This window comes from Eublepharis macularius, chromosome 12, assembly GCF_028583425.1.
Source record: "Eublepharis macularius isolate TG4126 chromosome 12, MPM_Emac_v1.0, whole genome shotgun sequence".
Lineage (NCBI taxonomy): Eukaryota > Metazoa > Chordata > Lepidosauria > Squamata > Eublepharidae > Eublepharis > Eublepharis macularius.
In genome coordinates this window covers 30150024-30175716 of record NC_072801.1, presented here as the reverse complement: position 1 = coordinate 30175716, position 25693 = coordinate 30150024, and the positions used below count along the sequence as shown (strand labels likewise).

The following is a 25693-nucleotide window of genomic DNA, read 5'->3' as shown; positions in this document are numbered from 1 at the left end:
TTGTTTGTATTGCTGTTCGTGCCCCTCTAATCCAAACTATGGCTGTGGCACATATTCTACATGGGGCTGCCCTTAAAGACACTTCTGAAGTTTCAGTAGGCACAAAATACAGCAAGTCAAGTCCTGCCTAGAACCCACAAAAATAATCATATAAAACCTGTACTGTTCCATCTGTACTGACTTCAGTTTGCTTCCTAACTCAATATAAAATGCTGGTTAGGGTGTACAGTTTGGTTCAGAATTCGGTTATTTTTCCCCATAGGGAATAATGGAAAATGGGTGGGGCACCTTTTGAGGGGCCCAAAAATTAGCCCCTGGGACCCAATTTTCATGAAACTTGGAGGAACTTTAAGAGTAGCCAGGATATGGTAAAGTTTGGTTGAAAAATGACCTCTCCAGCCCACCTGGTATCTCCCAGAGAGATTTTCGCATAGAAAACAATGGCCAAATTTTTCAGAAATACCCTAACTAAATTTGAGACTTTGGTAAAAAAATTGGTTATCAGTTGCAATTCAGCTGTCTCTTTTTCTAATCTCCCTTTGAAATTCCTTTGCAGTATAACTGCTACTTTTAGATCAGCAATTGAATGTCCTGGAAGGTTATAAAACAGTGGGGAACATTTTAACCTTGAAGGACATTCAGTTGCTGACTTAAAAGTAGCAATTATCCTGCAGAGGAATTTCATAGGGAGATTAGAAAGAGAGACTGCTGAATTGCAACTAATAACGAAGCTCAAGACCTGGACTGAATCAAGACCTAGGCTTCCTGTCTCATTGTCAGTGCTGGTTTCTCCACACCCGCTACCCCTCTGATACCTCACCCTATCCAATCACACCTGCTATTGTCGTTCACCAGCTGTTGTCATTCAGCTTCTGTAATCACTTCACTCTCCAAGATATAAGGACAGATGGACTCACATTCTAGCTGTATCTGAAGAAGTAAGCTGTGATTCACAAAAGCTCATACCCTGCCACAAATTTTGTTAGTCTTACAGGTGCTAGTGGACTCTTGCTCTTTTCTGTTGTAAATAAATGTTCTTGCTGATCCAAGAGCCCTCCTTCCTCCAGTCTGAATCTGAGGAATGGGCCCCTATTTAAGGGAATATTTCCTTTTTTTTTTTTTTTTGTAAAATTTTTATTGGGTTAGAACATTAATATTTTTACATTACATTGCATTCAATTATCCCCTAATTTTTCGTTTCTAACCCCCTCCCTTTCCCCCCCTTTTGTTGACTTCCAACAGCTTTCCCACCCTCTGTCCCTTTTCCCTTACTTCTATTAATTTCCTCTATCTAAAACAAATATATATTCTCCATTATATTAAGCAGTACATCTTTAACTCTTTTACTTACTAAACATCCAAACTATACTTCTTTAGATAAACAATTTATCCCATTTTCCAGTTTTGAATATTTCTGTATGTCATAAACCATAAAAATTTCCCACATTTAAATCAAACAATTTGATTTGTTCTCTCTATATTAAACATTTCTTCTTTTTATAGTATTTCTATATAACTCATCACATAGTCAGTCATTTTAACTCTTCTATACATTCAGTTTGGTGCATATAAGTCTTATCAAGTAAAAAAAAAATATTGTTAATTACTCAATCCTCATGTTTAAACCGTTAATTATTCTCTATCAATATTCTATCAATTAACCTCTACATATCTATATATATCTCAATCAATTAATTAATCTAACTGCTTATAAATTCACATTTCTCTTCCTCCCCCGGTAAAGTCACCCCTCTCTTTTATACTTTTATTGTACTTCAGTAGTTCTCAAACTGCCACAGTTTTCCTCCCACCTCCCACTTCTTCTCCAGATATTGTTTCAGCTTCTCCCAGTCTGTGTTAAACTGCCCTGAGTCCAGATCTCTCAGTTTTCTTGTCATCTTGTCCATTTCAGCCATATACAGCAATTTGTAGATCCAATCTTCAATAGTTGGCACTTCTTGTACTTTCCATTTCTGCGCATACAAAAGTCTAGCTGCTGCAGTCATATAAAATATCAACGTCCTGTGGTGGGCTGGGATTCCCTCCATTCCCAAGTTTAGCAGCAGGAGTTCTGGGTTCTTATTTATTTGAAACTGTAAAATTTCACTCATTTCTCTTATTATTTCCCCCCAGAACTGCCTAGCTACCTCACACGACCACCACATATGATAGAGGGAGCCCTCATGCTTTCTACATTTCCAGCATTTATTAGAAGTGTTCAAGTTTCCTAGCGCAATCTTCTTTGGTGTCATGTACCAACGATAGATCATTTTGAAAATGTTCTCTTTAATATTAATACATGTCGTTGTCTTCATTGTAGTTTTCCACAAGTATTCCCATGCCTCCATTGTTATTTCTTTATTAAAATTTATAGCCCATTTCACCATTTGTGTTTTAACTGTCTCATCCTCGGTATACCATTTCAACAGTACTTGGTATACCTTGGATATTCTTTTCTTGTCCTCTTTAAAAAGGGTCTGCTCTAGTTCCGAATTCTCTGTTCGTATACCTCCCTTTACAGAGTCCGAGTTATACAAATCTCTGATCTGTCTATACTGGAACCAATCGTAGTTCGGTGATAGTTCCTCTTGCGTCTTTATTCTAAGTTTAGACACTTCAGTTTTAGTTATTTCTTTGTACGTTAAACATTGTTGTTCATTATCAACAGCTCTCGGATCTATCACCTCGTATGGAACCACCCACAAAGGGGTTCCTTCTTGCAGGTAAATTCTGTACTTCTTCCAGATTGTATATAAACTTCTCCTTACAAAATGATGCAGGAACATCGAGTTGACCTTTACTTTGTCATGCCATAGGTATGCGTGCCATCCAAAATTTTTTTTATATCCCTCTAGGGCTAATAGTTTCTTATTCCTTAATGTCATCCACTCTTTTAACCAAACTAGGCAGATTGCATCATGGTAAAGTCTCAGGTTGGGCAGTTGCATTCCGCCTCTTTCCTTTGCATCTTGTAGAACTTTTACTTTCACTCGAGGCTTCTTGCCTGCCCAAACAAAATCTGATATTTTCCTCTGCCATTTTTCAAATTGTTTAGAGTCTCTGATGATTGGTATTGTCTGTAGCAAAAACATTACTCTTGGTAACACATTCATCTTAACTGCTGCAATCCTGCCCAACCATGACAAATTCAGTCTATTCCATTTGATCAAGTCTCTCTCTATCTGAGTCCATAATTTTTCATAATTATTATTGAACAAATCTATATTTTTTGCAGTCAGCTCAACTCCCAAATATTTCACCTTACTAGTTACTTCACAGTCCGTTGTTTCCATTAACAATTGTTGTTTCTGCTTAGTCATGTTTTTACATAATATCTTTGACTTCTTTTTGTTAATGAAGAAACCTGCCAAGTCACCAAACTCCTTGATCTTGTCTATCACTTTTGGCATGTTCTCCAATGGATCTTCTACAATTAACATTATGTCATCTGCAAATGCTCTAACCTTGTATGAATATTCCTTTATTTTTATTCCTCGTATTTCCTCGTCTTGTCGTATTTGTATCATCAGAATCTCCAATACTAAAATGAACAACAATGGAGATAACGGGCAACCTTGTCTTGTTCCTTTACTAATCGTCAATTTCTTGGTCAGTTCATCATTCACTACAATTGCTGCAGTCTGGTCTCTATAAATTTCTTTAATTGCTCTGATGAATCTTTCTCCCAATTGTAGCTTTTCCATAGTGGCAAACAAAAAATCCCAGTTTAAATTGTCAAACGCTTTTTCAGCGTCTACAAAGAAGAAACCAACCTCTTTGTCACAACGCTTATCATAATATTCAATAGCATTGATCACTGTCCTTAAATTGTCTCTTATTTGTCTGTCTGGCAAAAAGCCTGCTTGTTCCTCCTCTATGACTTCCGAGAGCCACCCCTTCAGTCTCTCCGCCAATATCTTCGTAAAAATTTTATAATCATTGTTAAGTAGTGATATAGGTCTGTAATTTTTCACGTTAGTCAAATCTTGGCCCTCTTTTGGGATCAATGATATATTCGCTTCGCTCCAAGTGTCTGGAATTCTTTGATCCCTAAAAACTCCGTTCATCACCTCTTTTAGGAATGGTGCCAGTTCGTTGGCCATTGTCTTATAAAATTTAGCCGTAAGTCCATCTGGCCCTGGCGCCTTTCCTAGATTTGCAGATTGTATTAACTTACTTATTTCCTCATCAGTTACTTCGCTATTCAACTTATTTCTCCAAGCTTCCGAGATCTCTGGAAGTTTGGTTTTCTCCAAATATGATGCTATTGATTCTTTGGTTACTTCTTTTTTATTATACAGCTTAGCATAAAATTTATAAAAGGGTCTACTAATGGTAGTCTGCTCCAGGTACGTTTTATTTTCTTCACAGATTTTATTTATTATTTTCTTTTCCCTTTTCTTCTTCAATTGCCATGCCAAATATTTCCCAGGTTTATTAGCACCCTCAAAAGCTTTTTGATTCAGTCTTTTAAGGTTCCACTCCAATTCTTTATTACTCATTGCTGTTAACTGTTCTTGAAGAATTTTAATTTCCTGATGTATTTTCTTTTTCCCTGGTCTCTTTTTTAACTGTATTTCTTTGGCCTTTATTTTCTCCTCAATCTCTTGTCTTTTCTCCTCTTTCTTTTTCCTTGCTCTGCCATTTAAGTCCATTAGTATGCCCCTTACAACCGCCTTGTACGCGTCCCAAACTTTACTGGTTGGTACTTCTTTATTCACGTTATATTGTATAAAAAACTTTGTCTCTCTTCTCAATATTTCCATATTTTCACTTTCCTGTAGCAAGTCCTCATTTATTCTCCAGGCTTTCCTTTTTCTCCTTTTTCCAAATTTCCACATAATTGGATTGTGATCTGAGCCTACCATCGGCATTATTTCTACCTCCTTAGTCCATAACGCTAAGTCCTTTGAGGCCCAGATCATATCAATTCTTGATAATGTAAGATGCCTTGCAGAATAAAAAGTAAACTGTTTGGTTTTAGGATATTCTCTCCTCCATACATCTTCGAGAGTCTCTTGTTGAATCAACTCAAAAAAAGCTTTGGCAATAGTCCTCTTTTCTTTTGTGCTGTTGTAGTCTTTTTATCTAGTTCCAAATCTGTCACTCCATTAAAATCTCCAGCAAGAATTATCTGGTCATATATAAGATCGTCTAAATGCTTCCTTAAATCCTCAAAGAAGCTTTCCTTTGCACCGTTAGGTGCATAAAGTCCGACTACCAACACTCTCTTTAAATTCCAATTACATTCCACCGCTACAAATCTAGCTTCCACATCTCTCATAACAAATTTTGGCTGCAGCTCCTCTTTTATGTACAACACCACTCCTCTTTTTTTCTTGTTAGAGGCCGCTACAAATTCTTTGCCCAAAGGGAATATTTGCCCAGTAGGGAATATTTCCTACTGCGACGTGCTGCTTTCCTTCCCAGAGACCCCTCATTTTCTGTGACAGCAGAAGAACTCAGCACGGGAGCAGGGCTCATGAAAGTAGTGGTAGTCTTCACAGTGCCACAAGACTCCTTTTTTGGTCTTTTGATTTCCTCTGTGCAGTCACACAACTCATCTGCTTTTCTCCTCTGTTGGATGTCATAAAGATAGTTATGATGTTAAGAAGATATCAGTTTGGGATGATAATATTATGATTCTTAGCTTATGGTATGCATATTTTCTTTGAAACATTTGTCTAATGCTTAGCTGCATTTTAACCTAATATGCACCACAATAAGATATAATTTGTTGAATGTGGTTTAATAGCATCATCATCTTCAGACAACTGCGAAGGGGTGGCCATGCCCCTCGGTTCAGCCACTGAAGGCTATCATGTGCTGGCAGGTAGGGACCATGGGCATGACTCCAGAAGAATCATTACATTTTTCAGAAATGTGTGGCTGGCATAGGAGTGACTGCACAAAGGACATTCAAAATATATAGTTGCAAGCATCTCTATGATTTGCTACTCTTTCTATCCAGTGTGATTCTTAGGTGTTAAAAATTGTATATCAAAGATCTACAAAAAGTTTAGCTGTATGAGTCTGTTTTGAAAGGCAAATAACATTCTGATGTCATTTGGGGCCTTATAAGTAACTGTTTCCCAGAGAGGGAGCGAGAGAATGCATTTGGGAGCAACCACAGAGGTTTTAGATAAAATTTCAGAATTGCCATTATATTGCTGACCCCTCTCCACCCCACCCCACCCCGATTTATTACAGGCGTGTATACATATCTTATCTGGACAGTATTCATTTCTTCCGGCCCAGATGTCTCCGGACAGCTGTTTATCATGAAATCCTTATTGGGTACCTGGAATATGTCAAGAAACTAGGGTGAGCATTTTTATGAACTACTTTTGCTGATGTATTCCAGCCATAAGGGAAAGGGTACCAGTTCTGGAAATCCTTCAGGGCTTCTATACACAGAATCATTCCCGTACAAGCATAAGGGAAAGTAGACAGATGCGGACACAGTCATGTGTAGAAGTGAGTGCCATAATTTGCCAAGACTGTACAACTTGAAGCAGTGGCTTCCTGAACCAAAATTCTTAAGCGTTGTTTACATTTTATAGTGTACACATTTTGTACATGTTTTTTTTCTTATACTTAAGTAGGAAAATTTTGCCCTATTAACTGGGTTTGTTTTCACACGTTCTGTCAAGAAAAAGCGATCATCATACATTTGCATACAAGTCACAGTTGGGTACAGTAATAAAACAAAACCCTTTATATAAGCTGCTTAAGAGAGATCTTACATTTGAGGTCGTCTTCCTTTCAGGTAAATGTGGTATGAAGCAGCTCTGAGAGACTTCCAGAATTGGCTAGAAAACAGCAGAGAACTCAGTTTTCTTCAAGTTATAGATTGAGAGCCGTATTTCTATTCCTAATCCCTCTACCATCCTCTCCCTTTTGATAAAATGGATGCCCATTCAACCCTCTGTCTTTGTTACAAAGTAAGAGGCTTGAATTTAACACATGACTTAAGAATGTTCCAAAGGGAATACTTCCCCTGCATCACACAGTCTCCTTTGGTATTGACTTATAAAACAGATTGTAAAGTGAGCTGATTTGCAAGTAAGTCTCTGTCCCATTTTCTCAGGCTCTGCCTGTCCCTAAGCCAAGGCAGGTTGGAAGGAGGTGCTCCAGACGTACACTTCTTATAGTTGCCACCCAAGGCAGTGGCTGCTATGCCCATGATGGCTTGACCCTAGTGCATATTTGAGTGGCTGGAGTGCTAGGTTTAAGAAGTACAGGAAGTTCAAACAGCTGCTTGACTATGAAGCCATGGGCAAGTTCCCCCCCTCAGTATCTTCCCTCAAAGGATGAGTGTGACCGTTAAGTGCTGCTCCAAGCTTCATCTTGTGAGAGTGCTCATTAGGGATAAATTCACAATATTTCAACTGACTGCAACCCCCCAGAGTTGATAACCAACCCTGTGTGCTGTGACAGTGGGAGTTGACAAACTCCTGACATGCATAGCTGGTGAGCGGCATGAGTAGGTTCAAAATCCATACCTGGATTACTAGGTTCATATTTGCACACCTCTAAAGTACCAACTCTCAACATTCATCACTCAGAACTTTTCTAAACAGAGAAGAATTCTTCTGAGGTTGCTCAGGCCAAATTTGCTGATCCTTTCAATGAGGCAAATGGAACAGGCCAAAGCATATTGGGGAGACACCCAAGCAGAAGATTGCAACCATTCACCTTCAAAGGATGTGTACTGCTATATGTTTTGTGGTGCTAAAATTGTTTGGGAATTCTGCCTTCTGTGGTAGCAGAGATGTGCAGTTAGGGAAAAGCTTGTAACTCTTTTTGCAGTTAAGCCTAAATTATGAGAATAATGTGTTAAATTGAGTGCTTTTGCTTTTCTGGGGCATACAGGTATGTGACAGGCCATATCTGGGCCTGCCCGCCAAGTGAGGGGGATGACTATATCTTCCACTGTCATCCTCCTGATCAGAAAATCCCCAAGCCCAAACGCCTTCAGGAGTGGTACAAGAAGATGCTGGACAAGGCATTTGCAGAGAGGATCATTCATGACTATAAGGTGAGGACTTGCTTGCAGTTGGATTCTTGGGTCATCATCACTCAGTAGAAAGGGCAACTATTTTGTGTGGCGGGCTATAATTTTGGAAGCATGTCAGCTGTTCATTTCTTAAGTTGTGCATGTTCAAAATTAAACGGAATGCCCAGTACAGTCATAAGCAGAGTTATACCATTCTAAACCATTGACTTTCAAGTGTGCAAGTCTCCCTGTGGTTTAGGCTAAGGGGAGTTTAAAAACACAAAGTATCTATGTTTTTAGGCTGGTTTTATGGTCTGCTGGGGATTGTCTTACAAATGTCATTTTGGACTGCTGAATGTTGTTTTATCCTTTTTTATTATATATGTCATATAATTTGCTAGCATCATTTTCTGGAAGTTTTTCCAGTAAATCTGTGGCTTGGCCTGGGCAGGTAGCTTAGAAAATTCCAGTGTTGGAATAAAGGACATTTTGATTAACCAGTTAACCAATTCAAAATATATTTGCAGATTACCTGGTACATCTAATCCTGATATATTTTAATTCTGAACATGGCCCCATTTAAATCCACCTTTTCTGCACATGGTCCAATTATGTGAATTTTTGACCTGCATTCTGGGGCTGTATTCAAATATTACCTTTATTTTGGGGGGGGGGGTTAAAATCCCCAAAACAATAGAAACAGTGAGTGTCTCTACACAAGACATCTGACACATGAAGAACATGTGTAGAGAGATGCAATGGTAGCCAGGAAGGGTAGTTTAAAAAGACAGAACCGGCAGCAGGGCAATGACTTTGCTATACACTGGAGCTGTGTGAAGGGGCTGTGAAATACCAGAAGGGAAACTTCAGCCCATTATAACCTTTCCAGGTCCAAGCCCGGCTCTGGAAGGCATCTCTAGCTTGTTTCCATTCCTTGTTGCCCTCTAGTTGCAATCCCACACAGTTGGAAGAGGTGAACTTGACAGCCTTCTGGGAGGAGAAGATGAAATTAACAAACCCTTTGAGGAGCGATCTCCGCCGGCTCTGTCTTTTAAAACTACTCTTCCTGGCTAACATTGCGTCTCGCTACACTTGACGAATACGTGTCAAGGCGTCTCTTGTACAGACTCAGTGTCTCCAGCTTTAAGGGATGAATGCCCAATGAGATTTTGCTATACAACCTCAACTATTCTTCCAAGACGTCTAAGCTTGGTTTCTGTTAGTCAAAGGTGACAGGAGTTCGGGAGATTGGTAGAAGATGGAAGGAAGGGAAGAAAGTAGGAAAAGGGTTGCAAAGAAGGGGGACAGAGAAAGGTAGGTGAGTAGAAGAAAAGGAGAGAGGATTCTGGAAACAAAAGGGAAAGCTGGAGGGGGGTATGTTTGATTTGTGGGCGGGAGAGAAGGAATCAGGGGAAAGAGAGAGGTTAATGGTGTGGGGAAGGGGGTACAAAGGAAAAATGAGATGCCCTCATACTTCCCTTGTCTGTGATCTTATAATTTAGTAAATCAAAACCTACCATTTATTTTAGTTTCATTTTAATAGCCTTTCCATTGCCAAATGCACTGCCAAATAGTCTCACCAATTAAAATTGTTCCCACTACTCAGTTAACTAAAGCTTTAGTTGGTTGAGAGCCAGCTCAGCTGTGCATTCCTGCATGTAACACACTTATCTGTCAACTGAGAAGCTGATTGTATGGCAGTGTAGGTTGCAGGTTTCTGTATTGGCATAAATTTTCTGTAGTGTTCTTCTGTGCCCTATAAGGATCTGTTTGGCATGCTTGTTTGACTTGAATTAACCAAACCTTTACTTTATAAATATTGCAATTTTTTTTCTAATAGCCAAAAGTAGTTGAACTATTTGATATAATTTGGTTTAAAAGATATACTCAGTCAAATTCAGAGCTTTACTTGAGATGATTTTTATTAAATGGGGCCAAGATCAATATAATTTATACTGTGGTATTCCCCATGGATGATAGAAATTGGACAATGAAGAAAGCTGACAAGAAGACAATTGATTCATTTGAAATGTGGTACTGGAGGAGTGTTTATGGATAACATGGACAGCCAAAAAGACAAATAAAAGGGTTCTAGATCAAATCAAGCATGAAGCTAAAATGACAAAATTGAGGCTATCATACTCTAGTTACATCATGAGACGGCAGTGCTCACTGGGAAAGACAATGCTTGGAAAGGTAGAAGGCAGTAGGAAAAAAAGGAAGACCCAAAATGAGATAAAGGAAGCAACAGCCTCCAGTTTGCAAGATCTGAGCAAGGTTGTGGTTGTTGATTCATAGGGTTGCCATAAGTTGGGAGCGAGTTGACAGTTTATCACACACACATGCACCCTTTCTTTGTCTGGTTTTCTGAGTTGCTTTTTGTTGCTGCTTTTTTTTTGTAATAAAGTATTTATTGATTTTTTAAGTATACATTTCAAATAATAGAGAAAAGAATTTCACAAATTAAAGGGGGGGGGGGAATCCAGTAGATCAAAGTAACAAAATTACATGGAAAAACACAGGGAGGAAGTTCTATATGTTGCTCTGTTTACAATAGCAACTTTTTGTTGCTGCTTGCGGTGAGAAAGGAATGATAAAATGACACAACAGTAACTATAAAAGGACACAATAACTCTTCTCTAGCTGACACATCCTTTTAAACATAAAATTTTCAGCAATCAGGCACCCATCTCTAGAAGGACTTTCAGAGCTTGCTAGTCCCAGTCCAGACTGAGATGAATCTAATTCAGAATTACTAAAGTATGTTGCTGCTTGCAGTGAGTCTTTTTCTTCCGCCTTTCTAGGTTATGCTTGTGTGATTTTGTGTGTGTGTGTGTGATTTTTTCCTAAGGCTGGCCACCTAAAAAAGTTAATTACTTCGAAACTTCCCAATAGCAGAACTTAAATTTTGTTACTAATGAATGTAACGGAAAAAACATGTTGCTAACCTGTAACTGTTGTTCTTCAAGTGGGCACATGGACTTAGCATCAGCACAGAGCCTTAGTTTAGAAATGTTTAGAGCTAGAATCTAAGCCCGAACCCCTCTTCCTCTCAGAGATGCAGATTGGACTGCACGTGCCTAAAGGGGAGTCATGCCTTCCCATTCAGTTTCTTTTAAAAATAAGAGTATGTTTGTAGGAATTCAAAAGAAACTTTTGCAGTGACAGTGGGCAGGTCACATGACTGTATGGATGACCACATGAAGGGAAACCGTTATAGGGAAGCAACCTTCCCCCCCCCCTTTGCGTTCTCTGTACATTGCACTGATGGGTAGATATTAATGACTTAACCTAGATAAAGGTGTTTTAATTTAAGAGAGAATGTGGCACACCTCAATAGAAGAAGGCATCAGCATGACCTCATCAAATTTGGGAAGCACAATCCTTCAAGATCTCAGTCTTCCCAACCAGCATTGCCTCCATCTTGTAAGGATGCAGTTTCATCTTACTCATTTTAATCCACTTCACCCAAGATCTCTACCGCATCACCAGTTGATTTGGATAGAGAAATACAGAGCCAGGGGCTGCCAGCATATTGATGGCATCTTACTCCAAGACCATGGATGATTTCTCATCAGGGCTTAACATATAGTTTGAATAGCATGGGGAATAGGACTGAACCTCGTGGGTCATGACAAATCCCAAACTGATGACAGTTTGTTCCCAGCAGCAACCTCTGAGTCCAATCTGTATGGAATGATTTAAACTTATCCAAGGTATTAATGTCTACTACGAATCCAAATGCCTCAACAAGATGGTATGGACCACTATATCAAAAGCTATTGATAAATCCAGTAGGAGCAGCAAAAAGATTGTCTAGCACTGGTGGGGGCCTGAGACATGTAGAACCTCACAAGACAAGACCCACAGTGATTACAACTGGCCTTCCTCAGTAAATTTATGAGGCCTTGCCCGTAAGAGATTATTTAAACCAGTCAAAAGCACTACTTCAAAATGTTTCAACAAAATGTCATGGTCCACAATATCAAAGGCTGCTGATAAATCCAATAAGAGCACAGCCCTTGTCTACTTTTAGATGGAGATAATCAACTAAAGCCACCTGTGTCCCATAGACTAGATTGAAAGGTGTCCAGAAAACACATCCAAGAAGACTTGGGATTGTTCTGCCATTTTTCTATCATCTTTTCCATGAAAGGCAAATTAGAGACTTTATCATTTTTAATGTAGCAATTTTTTTTAATGTAGTGGATAGGTGACTACTTGTTTTAGTGACATAGGAAAAGGTGCTCTAAGTCAGTGATTGATTTATGATCAGTCAGGGACACATTTATGTGATCTTTACATGCTTTCAGTAACTAGACAGACAAGAATCCAGAGTACAAGTGGTAGCCTTCACAGATTCCAGGATTCTGTTGACATCCTTCATGGTAACTGAATCAAAATGGTCCATGAAAGGACCAGAGAGGGTACAGGGCACTTTAGTATCTCAGCTATATTACAACCAGCATTCAAATAGGAATGGTTTTGAGAGTTGTTCCTAGCAAAAACTCTGTGAAGCATCACGCCTATCAGACTTCAGAGTCAACAAGTGCCAAAACACTTCAAACTCTGAGCTGGATGTGAACTAACTGATCAAAGTAGTAACCAAGTAGCATTTCTTTACTGCTGTCATTACTACCTCATAGATCTTCCAATATGCTCTGTGGCACACTTGAATCGAATACAGTTGGTGTTTCCCACTATTTTTCAGATCACCCAGATTCATAGTAAATCAAGGTGCCAGATTCTATCTCAGAGGATAGGAGAGACTGGAGAACCATGTGAATCATTTCCAGGAGCTTCTCATTCCAGGCACCCACTATGGCCTCAACAGCTATCATCTGAGATCTTTAAAAGCCCCCAGGCATTCCAGAAGCAATTCAGATCTGTTCATCTCTGTGGGTGGACCATTTAACCAAACCTTCACCCACCGTTAAGCATCGGTGAATCTTTCTTCCATGCCTTCATGAAGTAGTGACCGGACAACAGCACAGGTTGAACCTCCAGCCCCCAAACCCAGAGATTCAGTGCAAAAAACTAAGACTAAAAATCTTTGTTATGCATAAGGCACATCACAACCTGAAAGAGACTGATAGTAGCCATAGAGGCTATAAATTCCTGGACAGCCCAGACATGGTTGAAATTATAAAGGCTGAAATCGCCCAGAATAATCAATCTGGGTGTCTCCAGCCCCATGCCTGAGAATACTTATACCAGCTCAGATAGGATGTTGAGTAAGGAATTAGGTGGCCAGTTAAATAAGTAGAATGCCCAGTCTCTCCCCACAATCTAATGTAAGGAGCAGACAATCCATGCCAGCTATAGTTTGCATAGGGAATCTATGAAAGGGTGGTGGTGGGATGATAGCCACCCCCCCCCCGATCTCTAGTTCTATGTTTATGAGTAGATCCTCTCTGTATCCCATGCCAGCTACAGAATGAATGCTGTAAGCCCCAGGCAGAGAGCCACAGAGCAAAAGCTCTTTGGCTTGCAACCCAGGCTTGTGCCTCAAAAGCTAGCCCCATGTTCATTTGTTTGGATGGGAAGAATCACTGTGGTTTACAACCCAAACAGCCATGTTGATTGCTGTGACCTCTGCACACATTGTCAATGAGTTGCATGCATTAAAGGCATGGCTCCCTGTGCTTAAAGATCCACAAAGGCAAGGTGCATTTAAAGTTCCTACCCAAAGTTGTAACATATTTCATAAATAGTAGAGCTGGAAAACTCGGCTCTGGCGCGGGGTTTGGCTGGCCCCTGACAAAAAAATTCTGAAGCTCAGGTTTGAGCTAAACTCAAAAAACATGCTACTGAACATTTTACCGAATAATGTTACAAAAGAACAGGGAGATCTTTTCCGGTACATGGTGACAGCTGCAAGAGTACTATATGCAGCGAAATATAAAACAAGTTTGTGCTCTGACATGCCAGGGTAGATAGACGAGATGTACGAATATGCATCAATGGCTAAAATTAACTTCCTGTGTGCATAATAGACCAATAGTGGAATTCTTGAAAAAATGGAAAGATTTCTTTGATTACTTAGGTTAAAAAAGGTAATTATGTTACAAAGATAAAACACAGGAGAAATGACTGATTAAAAAATTATTGACGTTAAAAGTTTGAGTATAAGTAACTTAGGCGGGGATGGGAGCTATTATACAATTTAGTTGTGCTGTTATATATTCTGAATATACCTTTCTGTTAGGTTAAATTAAATTCAAATGTAGTGCTTGTATAAGTTTCTATGCACTTTCTATTGTTATATTTTTAAATAAAATCTTTACTTAAACAAAAATAAAACCCTTTCAACAGAGCTGGAACAAGAAAATAAAAATATTTTAAGTGACAAGAAAGTGACAAGAAAACTCAGAAAGTGACAAGGAAGTGACAAGAAAACTCAGGATGTTGTTGAGTAAATAAGACAGGAAAACAACAAACTTTTAACCCAATTATAGCAAACAGACCAAAAATACACAGAAGACTTTTAGTGGAGTAAAGGAAGATACACAAAAGGACTGAGCTATCTTTTGGACTACAAGAAATAAGTAAAAAATTCAAGAAAATAAACAAGATATCCAAGAAATCAAGACACAGCAAAAGGAATTGAGAGAGATGCAAGAAAAAATTGAATTAGCACAGGAACTACAAGCAAGCTCTTTGACAGAAGCAGATCAAAAAATTGAAATCTTGGAAATGAAACTTAAGAGCAATCGTCTAAGGTTCCATGGAATTCCAGAAAATGTGGGTGATTTGGATTTAGATAACATATTTCAAAAATTAACACAAGATGATCTGAAGGTGCAAGGTGATGTTCCAGAAATTGAACAATTTTTTAGAATTAATTCAAAGTACGCATACCAAAACGAAGTGCCACAAGATATATTAGTTACTTTTATCCATTTAAAAAATCAAAGGATACAATCATATTACAACATAGAAAAGAACCATTAAAAATTGGAAGACAAGAAATACAAATATTTCAAGATCTATCACCAAATATAATAAATGAAAGGAATTTGGAAATCTGAAGCGAGTGCTGCAGCAGAAGCAAATAAGACACCGTTGGAAAATCAGTGTTTGGGTTCAGAAGATGCTGGCCTTTCAACCAGAGAAGAGGAAGGAGCAATCAGGAAAAGAAAAGAGAGAAAAAGGAGGAGGGAAAATTGAATTTAAAACAATTTCAGTGAATTTGAAATTAATCCATTTGAATGGATTAAATTTGTCCTCTAAACGATTAAAAATTTTCAATCAATTGAAACTCGTATTAAAAATTTAAAGAATATATATTGAACTGTAAAAGATTGGGCAAAGTTTATATTGCATCAAAAAATTCAAAAATTCTTGAGGGATCAAAAAATTCTGGAGGGAAACTTCCAAAAAGTGTATTCAGTTATATGCAAACGTTAGAACTGGAAGATGTTTAGAGACTATTACACCCAAATGAACGTATGTATTTTTTGGACAGACACCAATCATATTCCAGAACAGACATGTATTGGGTATCAAAAACTCTAATCACAAAAATCAAGAAAGCAGAGATTCTCCCAAGAACTTTAGCAGATCATAAACCAGTAAAGCTAATTTGGAATCATGAAATTAAGAAAAAAAAATGGAGACGAAATAACATGCTATTGTTACAAGATGATGTAGTACAAAAATGCAAAAAAGATTTGATGGAGTATTTCAAGCTGAATAATATAACTGACATTAATGTGACCACAATATGGGAAGCTAGCAAAGCTTATATTAGAGGAACTTTATTGGCAATTGCTGCACAAAAGAAGAGAAGCAAGAGACTATTAAGAATATAACACTGTTACTAAGTATGCAACACCAATGTTATGTAATAACCTGTCATTTTATTTCCATGTAATCAACCATTTCTGGCTCCTTAACTGTATTGTACAAAATACCAATAAAAATATATTTTTAAAAAAGAAAAGAATATAACACTGAAAAATTGAAAACACTAGAACAAAAACATAAGCCTACTGGTAATAAGAAAAACTGAAAACGAAGCAATTCAAAAACCAGTAAGACTTATTGGAAGTAGAAGAAATGCAGGAAAACTTGAAATATTTAAAACAAAGACATTTTGAAGCTGCAAATAAAGCTGGAAGATATTGAGTGTACTGTCTAAGAAAAAAGAGAGAAAAAAGAATACCAGGGATTGGGAAAGGAAATCAAGCAGTCCACGCAGAACAAGAAATGAAAGAGCAAATTAAAAAAATTCAAATCTTTATAAAGAAGAATCCATTGATGAGGGAGAGATGGAGAAATATCTACCTGAGGTATCAATTAAAGAATTTACATCTGAACATAGAAGAATTTTGAATCAAGTGATAATAATGCAAAAGAGCAACCACACTATTAAAAAATTAAAAATAGGCAAAGAGCCTGGTCCAGATGGACTGACAGCAACATATTATAAATGTTCTGCTATATTTCTTAATTTAGCGCACCACCTATCCAAAGAAATATCTTTAGAATTTTTCGAACATTGGACAATAAGTATCCTAGCTGCAACTAAAATAAAATTAATAAGGATTATGTGTGAACATTGAAAATTTTCATTGGTAAATTTATTGAGCAGAACTAGTTCAACAGTTGGTTTTATTTGTTCACAGGTTATTTTAACTATCTCTATAAATACTGATTTTCAAAAATTTGCTATAACTGGACAGAACTACCACGTTTGTAAGAATGTGCCTAATTCACCGCAAGCTCTCCAGCAATTTTTATTTTCTATTTTAATTAAGTGGGCTCTCCTAACTGGGATCAAATACCACCTTTGAGGCACCTTTAATGCATGCTTTTGTATGCCTCTTGAAATTAATTTATAGAGAAATCTTTGGAATCTTTGTTTCCAATTCTTATCATTAAATTTAATATTCAGTTCTGCTTCCCAAATCTTTTTAATCGTCTGCATTGGAATTTGTCTCTAATGCTCTTTAACATCCCTCTTTTGAAGGAAACTTAAGATTTGATGTTTCAGCAACCATTTTGTCCCTTCTGGAATCCTTCCTTCAGTCCAGAATTGTCTGCTATTATTTAATAGTGTCATATTTGCATTCATTAAGGTTATTTGATTGAGAAAAGAGTTTCTGCACCATGAACCATAACTTTTAACTGAAACATATTTTGGGTGGTACAAAATGGGGGTCATTGGGGATATTCCAGGGTATAATACCCTTTTCCATTGCCTCCATACCATAATAGAGCCATGGAGTATTGACAGCAAATTCAACTTAATTTTTTTATGCAAAGCATTATCAAATAATAAGTGATAATCTGCTTTCCTTATATTATGATGCATATCAATTGAGACATCTAATCTCTTGTTTATCCCTCTCTCATGAGGTAATCTAGTTAGAGTTTTAAATTAATACTGTTTTCATGCTTTTAAATCTGCTCTTTATTGTTTAATTTTGATTGTTTTTATTCTGTTCTAAACTGTTTTGTCAATGGATGCTAAAAATCTCAGTAAGTAAATATAATAAAGTGATTCATTTCCATTATTTCTAAAGCAGAGCTGGTAAAGAAATACTTTGAAGCCTCCATGAGGTTTTTTGAGAACATGGATGCAATTAATGGAATAAGTTCAAGATTGGGCAGATTATACATTCTTGAATGCTCGTTGTGTTCATTTGTATGTATTTATTTTTCTTGTATAACTTCTTGTATGTGATGCCCCCTGGCTACATGAGCACAGACTGTCCCCAAGTAAAACTGGCAGAAGAATATTAAAATCCTTCTACTTCTTTATGTTCTGTGTTCCTTCCTGAACGTGAAGGATTGCCAATCTGTTGAACATAGCTATGCCTAATGAGGAAAATGTCATTTCTAGGACATCTTCAAACAAGCAACGGAGGATCGGCTGACCAGTGCCAAAGAACTCCCTTACTTTGAAGGTGACTTTTGGCCTAACGTTCTTGAAGAGAGCATTAAGGAGCTGGAGCAAGAAGAGGAGGAAAGGAAGAAGGAGGAAAGCACAGCTGCTAGTGAAATACCAGAGGTGATTGCAACATGGAGCACCACGTGGGTTGCGCATGGGATGGGGGAAAGGACATGCCCAAGGGCTTGTAAAAAAAGTCCAGATAAACAGTCCCTCCCCAGCTAAAAATTGGGGTGGGGACACCCAGGAAGGAAAAGATCCCATTCATGCAGATGCAGCTTGGCCTGTTGATCTTCCTTCCTGCATTTGAGTGGAGGAGGCTCCTTCCTCTCATCTTTGTTGTCTTTTTTTGGGAAAGGAGACGGACATATTCAGAAGGAATTCTCTCCCATATTTTCAGAGTGGCAGGGGTAAAGAGAGAGGGCATTGATAGGTGAGACTCTTGGGGAGGCGTCTGGATTGAAACGTCAAGCTGCCAACCTCTCAGAACAAAAAGTTACATGTTTAGTTCTGAGCAAGAAGGCTCCTCGCAGGGAGCACTGCTGAGACACATCATGGTGGGGGCTCGTGGTCGGTTTCTCAGGTTCAGGCTCACTGTTGTACATGGGTTCATTCCTATTGACTGCCTCACTGCTTTCAAGCTTCTTATCAGGAACAGGGAATTCATAAGAAAAGCACAGCTGCCTACTTTTAGGCTTGTGTACTTTCACAGGAGGTGTATAGAAAATCAAAATACTTGAGGACATTTTTTTACCTGGAAGACATAGTTAAAGCTAGGGCCATTTGGACAGCCACTGGCTGAATTCTCAACCTGTTCATCAGTTGTGATCAGGCAGCCAATTATAATCAGCAGGCTGTTCAACTGCTTGCAGCCTATTTATGCCTCTTCTGCCAGAACGGGCTAGGTGTACAAGGGACCAGCAGCAGTCTCCCTTCTGGTTTCCGATTTCTCCTGCAGGGGAAACTTCACTGGGGGACCCAGCATTGGTGGGACCCAGGAAATGGCGAGGGATCAGAATCTGACTCCCAGCTTGATCACAAGGATCCTCTGGTCTCCAGCTTCACTGTGTTCCAGCCTTTTTCAGGAGGAAGGGTCAGATGGATCATTTTCTGACCCCGCCCCCACTACCACCACTTGGGGAGGCAAGGAAACATCACTGCCTCTAAGGCTGAGACATAAAATTTCCTCAGAAACTGACTCCCAACTGATCCCCAGTGAGCAGAGACTTGACTTCTGAACAAACCTTTGGCATAGATCAATGCCAGTTGACTATATCCAGGTTCAGTGTATGGTGTGATTGTGCATGTCATGAATTCTCAGCATTGGTGATTAAAACACGAGTGCTGAGATTCTAAGCAGTTCCATGAAAAGCCAGAAAAAAATACAAAAAGGGTTTGTTGTTTAGTACTACTGGGAAATGGTTGCTTCCTTCAAAAATCCCAGAGTGCTAAGCAAGCAAATGGCAATTAAATAGGGACAGTTCAGTAGCTTCTGGATGTTTCTGACAGGGAAGCCAGAGTGATAGCAAGAATGCTAAGAAGAAGAACAACAAGAAGACCAACAAGAACAAGAGCAGCATCAGCAGAGCCAACAAAAAGAAACCCAGCATGCCGAATGTATCCAATGACCTGTCTCAGAAGCTCTATGCCACCATGGAAAAGCATAAGGAGGTACCATTCAGGATTCCCCCCCCTGGCCATAGAGCATCCCTGTGCCTCTTTGCCTCGGTCTTTGGTGTCTTAAGGAAAATGACAAAATGGGGAAGTTGCCAAAAAGAACCTTTGGGCTTGCTGCCCAGTCTATAGGGAACGGTTGTTCCCATTTCCCCAGTGGATGGCGACTGTGCCTTTGGCATCTGATGACATTTTTGTACTAACCTGTCACTTTGCCCATGTCCCTGCAGGTCTTTTTTGTGATTCATTTACATGCCGGACCTGTCATAAACACGCTGCCCCCCATTGTGGACCCGGATCCATTACTTAGCTGTGATCTGATGGATGGTCGTGATGCCTTCCTTACGTTAGCCCGGGATAAGCACTGGGAATTTTCTTCACTGCGCCGCTCCAAGTGGTCCACGTTATGTATGCTTGTGGAGCTCCATACCCAAGGGCAGGATCGTTTTGTCTACACCTGCAATGAGTGCAAACACCATGTGGAAACAAGGTGGCATTGCACAGTCTGCGAGGTGAGCAAGTGTGATGGTTTCTTGGGAGTCTTTCCAGGGCTCTGTTGCCACAGGTTGCCTCATGTCAGTCTTTGCCTTAAAAAAAAAAAAGCTCATGTTCCCTCTGGTTTGTTTTTCCTTGCATGCTTGGGAAGTAATTTTTGTAATGCATGGTGGGTGACCTTAGAGGAACCCTGAGAGGGAACATGCTTGACTCTCTGATGGGACTAGATCCCAGTCTGTCTTTTGTACTGAAACAGTATTTATTGGGCCTTCCTCTTTCACATGAAGTCATGTTAGTAGTAGAGAGCTGACAGATTCCACTTTTAAGAAAACCTCTTGTACAATCTCAGACAGCCCTGACTTTGACGTGTGATTGGTGGGGATGAGGGCAGGGTTGGAGAATTTTTCCCTCCCCGGGAGAAGAAAGATGGGCTTTAGGGACAGCCTCAGTCCAGCAGTCTTTGAAGACTAATGTGTGTGTTTCTCTTTTTTTCTGTCAGGATTATGACCTTTGCATTAACTGCTACAATACCAAGAACCATGAACACAAGATGGTTAAGTGGGGCTTGGGCCTGGATGATGACAGCAGCAGCCAAGGAGACCAACAATCAAAAAGCCCGCAGGAGTCCCGCCGCCTCAGCATCCAGCGCTGTATTCAATCCCTGGTGCACGCTTGCCAGTGCCGTAATGCAAACTGTTCGCTGCCGTCCTGCCAGAAGATGAAGCGGGTCGTCCAACACACCAAGGGCTGCAAGCGCAAGACCAATGGGGGCTGCCCTGTATGCAAGCAGCTGATTGCCCTCTGCTGCTACCATGCCAAACACTGCCAAGAGAACAAATGCCCTGTGCCGTTCTGTCTCAATATCAAACACAAGCTCCGCCAACAGCAGCTCCAACATCGCCTGCAGCAGGCGCAGTTAATGCGACGAAGGATGGCTACCATGACCACCCGAAACGTGCCTCAGCAAAGTTTGCCTTCTCCTACCTCAGCAGCTCCTGGGACTCCAACACAGCAGCCCAGCACCCCTCAGACACCTCAGCCTCCCCCTCAGCCTTCCCCTGCCAGTATGTCTCCAGCTGGCTTCCCTAGTGGGGCAAGAACTCAACCTCCTCCTCCTCCCCCTCCTCCTCCCCCCATTTCAACAGGCAAGCCTGCCACACCAGTGGCTGTGGCTCCCCCTCCTTCCCAACCACCCCCTGGAGCTGTGGAAGCAGCTCGGCAAATTGAAATTGAAGCTGCCCAGCAGCAGCAGCAGCAGCAGCTGTATAGAGTGAGCAGCAACGGCTTGCCTCCAGGCCGAGCAGCAATGGGGAGCACAGCAGTAGGAGCTGTGAACCCCATGCAGCAGCAGGTTGGCATGAATGTACCCCGGGCAAACTCTGTGAGCGGCCCCGTGATATCCAGCTTGCAGCCTGGACAGTGGCAATCAGCTCCCATTCCCCAGCAGCAACCCCTGCAGCCAGGAATGCCAAGGCCCGTTATGCCAATGGCAGCCCAGCAAGCAGTAGCTGGCCCAAGAACGCCAGGTGTACAGCAGCCACCCCGCAGCATTCCCCCAAATGCTTTGCAGGAATTATTGCGGACTTTGAAATCGCCAAGCTCTCCCCAGCAGCAGCAGCAAGTGCTCAATATTCTGAAGTCCAACCCTCAGCTCATGGCCGCTTTTATCAAGCAGAGAACAGCCAAATACGTAGCAAATCAGCCGGGCATGCAGCCCCAGCCTGGCATGCAGCAACCCCAAACTACACTGCAGCAGCAGCAGCAGCAGCCACCACCCCCACCGACAGGCCTGCACGCTCAGTCTGGCTTGCAGAACATGAATGCATTGCAAGCAGCAGGTCAGAGACCAGGGGTTCCGCCTCAACAGCCAGGGATGGGAGGCTTGAATGCCCAGGGCCAGTCGGTCCTGACCCCAAGCCACAATGCAAGCATGGCCAATATGAGCTCGCAGTACAGGGAGATCTTGAGAAGGCAGCTCCTGCAACAAGGCAGCCCAGGGATGGCCACGCATAATCAGTTCCAGCAGCCACCGGGGCCAGGAGGCTATTCCCAAGCCCTGCAACAGCAGCGGATGCAGCAGCAGCATCTCTCACTCCAAGGGGGAACCCTGGGCCAGATGGCTCAGCTGAACCAGATGGGAACAGATGGCAGCCACAACATCCAGCAAGCTTTGCAGCAACGTATCCTGCAGCAGCAACAGCTGAAACAACAAATCGGCTCCCCGGCTCAGCCCAATCCTATGAGCCCACAGCAGCACATGCTCTCAGGACAACCGCAGGCGCCTCACCTGCCTGGCCAGCAGATCACCACTTCCCTTAGCAGCCAGGTGCGGTCACCAGCACCGGTTCAGTCTCCTCGTCCCCAATCCCAGCCACCACATTCCAGCCCGTCTCCACGGCTGCAGCCCCAGCCCTCCCCTCATCACGTCTCTCCGCAGACCGGCTCCCCTCACCCCGGCCTGGCTGTTACTATGGCCAGCTCCATGGAGCAGGGACACCTGGGCAACCCCGAACAAAGTGCAATGCTGCCCCAGCTTAATCCCCCAAACAGGAATGTGTTACCAAATGAATTAGCCCTGGTTGGCGACACTACAGGAGGTGACACACTAGAAAAATTTGTGGAGGGCTTGTAGCATTGTGGGAGCCTCCTGTCCTCTCCCCACTCATGTCCCTGGACATTTTGTACTGCAAACAGACAACTCACTTGAGGTGAGACTGGTTCTTCCCACACCCACGGAAGGATTAATTGCTGTTTAAAAAAATACAAAGAATATATATTTTTTGTTAAAGCCAATCAGGTGTGGTTCAAATAACCTGGTCTCCTTTTTGTTGTTGTTGTTGTTGTTATTGTTGTGGGGTTCTTTTGTTCTGTTGTTACTGTTGACTTTGCTTTTTTTTAAAGGGGAAAAACAAGTCCATTATATTCATAATTTTATTTGTACTTTCAAAACTAAGCATTTGAGTTTAAGAGAAGAATATTATTTGGAAACTGTTTCCTGAAATAATGCAGCATCCTAATGTGTCCTGCTCACTTTCTGCCGTGTTGCAGAAAGATTTTTCCCCCTATGCTCCACTCTGCAGGTATCTGAAGTATTATTACCCCTGGAAAAGGGTAGGAACCGACTCTTGCACACTCAAAACACACGTTTCAGGTGTAGAAAATGTTGCTTTGTTTCTCTGATGAAATTGGTTTTAGATTTAAAAAAATAGGGATGATCACTTCTTAGACTGCTAATTTTAATACGGAAGCATATTCTTTTCTTTCATTATTTGATGTGAAACTTGAAATGAGGAAAAGCAATTTTAGTGTAAATCATGCAAGCTCTAATTATTATAAATACAGAAAATTCAAGAAAATTCAATCACTGTATAGAAGGGGGGGGGAACAAACATTTCTTACTTCTATAGCATATTGTTAAATAAACTGTGCAACAGACAAAAAGGGTGGACCTCCTTGAACTCATGTACATGGTATTAACTTAGTGTTTGGGTTTTTTTGTTATGAAAATGCTGTTTTCATCATTGTATTTGGACTATGCATGTCTTTTTTCCATTGTATATAAAGTATTGCTTAAAAGTGATATAAATTACTGAAGTTTTTTTAACATATATTTTGTTCTTTTAAATCCATGTGAGAATGTTTAAGGTTTTTATTTATTTATATCTCTTTTTGATCATGTTCTTTGTAATGTATATGGCTATAATTATTCACATCCTCATTACACAGCCCCAGCTAGTGGACTTTGCAGACAGCATCTGTGGGTGCCTCTTAGAGAGATGGAAAACGACCATTAACTGCTTTCCCTTTTTCTTCCTTGAGAGTTAACAGGAATAAATTATTAACCACCTTTTAAATTAAAAAAGTCTATCATTTAGAGAAGGGTCACCAACAGAACTTCCTAAATTAAATCTGGACCACTTTGAAATGCTGAGAGAATGAAAGTCTTGGCTCTAGCAGAAAAATGACAACTTGGTTCTTGTGCTTTGGGTGGAGCACATGACATGCTTAGGTTTTTGTATGGGAAATTGCTGCTTCTTTAATGAGACTGTTTGGTAACTTTGAATAAGATAAAAGACATGATTCCCCCACCCCTCTTTAATGAGCTATATGGAAAACAGTTGGACTCATCTCACAAGATTCCAGTGCCTAAGATGCCCATTGGTCAGTGAGTTCACCCCCCCCACCCAAAAGGGAGGGGAATCCCTGATACTGTGTCTCATACTGTGTACTTAAAGGGGGAAGGCCTATATTTGTGATCAAAAAGAAGAATCTTGACATGTGCTGGTGTTTTTAATAAAGCTGGTAAAAATACGTGGTTCTAGTTGGCTTGGTGCCCCATTAGGGTTAAGTGGAAATTGGCAGGCCAAGGAGTTGTGCTAAGGGTGGGGCTGTGGCTCAGTGGCAGAAGGTCCTAGTATCTCTAGTTAAAATAATCAGGTAGTAGGTGATGTGAAAGACCATGCTCTGCCAGAGTGCCCTTGCAAGACCAATGGAAAGAAACTTCAGGTGTTTTAGTCATTTGTTTCTTTAAAGCGCTGCTTTTGCATGGCTTCTGGGGGTGGGTGGGGCAACATCTGGTAGATGCCTAGGAGGCTAACAAGTCTTTGCTAGAAGCAGAATACCCCCTCCACTAGCACCAGCACCCTCCATTTCACCCACACATCCTGTAACACCGGAATTGTAGAGAATGAAGAAACTGCCGTGCACATGCTCCTTACCAGCATGTTGATAAAAGTGTGAGCTATTAGAAGACCCTCATTGAACTTTTGAACTGTTCCCTTCCTCACATTAAAGTATTTGACAGAGCAAGCGTCTGTGGCTTACCATTGCTTTCTCCTCCACAGTGCCTTCTTCAAGCTGGCCAGTGCCTCTTTTGTCCCTTAGCTGGTTTATAGATTTGTTGACTAGTACCTGCTTGTGTTTGGCTCTTCCTCTGTAAGGAAAAGCACAGCCACTGTAATGTAGACTCAATCTCCAAGCTCTTTTAAACGACATTTTCAGAGCAATCCTAAGTAGGTCTACTCTGAAATGAGTACCATGTTATTCAATGGAGTTTACTCATAGGAAAGTATTCTTAGGATTGCAGCCTTTGTGAGAAAGTGAAATTCTATTCCTAATTGGAGATACATACTAATTAAATTATTAAGCAATGGGTCTAAAGCTTTAGGAGTAGTGTAGCTGACAACTTTTTTTGGTGAAGGCATTCCAAAGCTACACCTCTTAAAGGGATGGTGGTGTAGTATCTCCTTTAGCAAAGTTAAATGCCAGGCATGCCCTGCAGCCATTGGCCTCTTGTCATTTAAGCTTCCCTCCTGCTTAAGAAAGGAACCTACAGGTCTTCATTGTCCTGCAATGAAGCTTTTACATTGGTCTACACTACACAACAAAGGAACTAGAAAGAGGGCTAGAGCACAGCTATCCTGTAGTAATGACATTCTTGACCCCTCCAGTGTAAAAGACAAGGTGGGCAGAAGTTTAGGAACCTTATGCATGGCTTTCCAAACTGAAGAGTCCCTGTCTCTAGTTTTTCCTCAGAAAAGGTGCTTCAGCACCATAAACCTTTGGTTTGCCCTTTTCTGCACTTTTTCCAGCACCGCATGTCGTTTGAGGGATAGTGACCAAAACAG

At 40.6% G+C, this 25693-nt stretch overlaps 1 protein-coding gene across 3 annotated transcripts in view; it reads left to right on the top strand.

Moving 5' to 3' along the window:
* The window catches only part of CREBBP (CREB binding protein), a 166115-nt gene extending 140960 nt beyond the window's left edge, over positions 1-25155 (top strand). For all 3 annotated transcript variants that reach the window (XM_054995489.1, XM_054995488.1, XM_054995487.1), the window contains 6 exons: positions 6211-6324; positions 7876-8041; positions 17850-18017; positions 19407-19568; positions 19802-20083; positions 20566-25155. In XM_054995489.1, the coding sequence (XP_054851464.1) occupies positions 6211-6324; positions 7876-8041; positions 17850-18017; positions 19407-19568; positions 19802-20083; positions 20566-22698 (3025 nt within the window). In that variant the 3' untranslated portion in view covers positions 22699-25155. The remainder of the gene's footprint in view (positions 1-6210; positions 6325-7875; positions 8042-17849; positions 18018-19406; positions 19569-19801; positions 20084-20565) is intronic.
* The last annotated feature ends 538 nt before the right edge of the window (positions 25156-25693 follow it).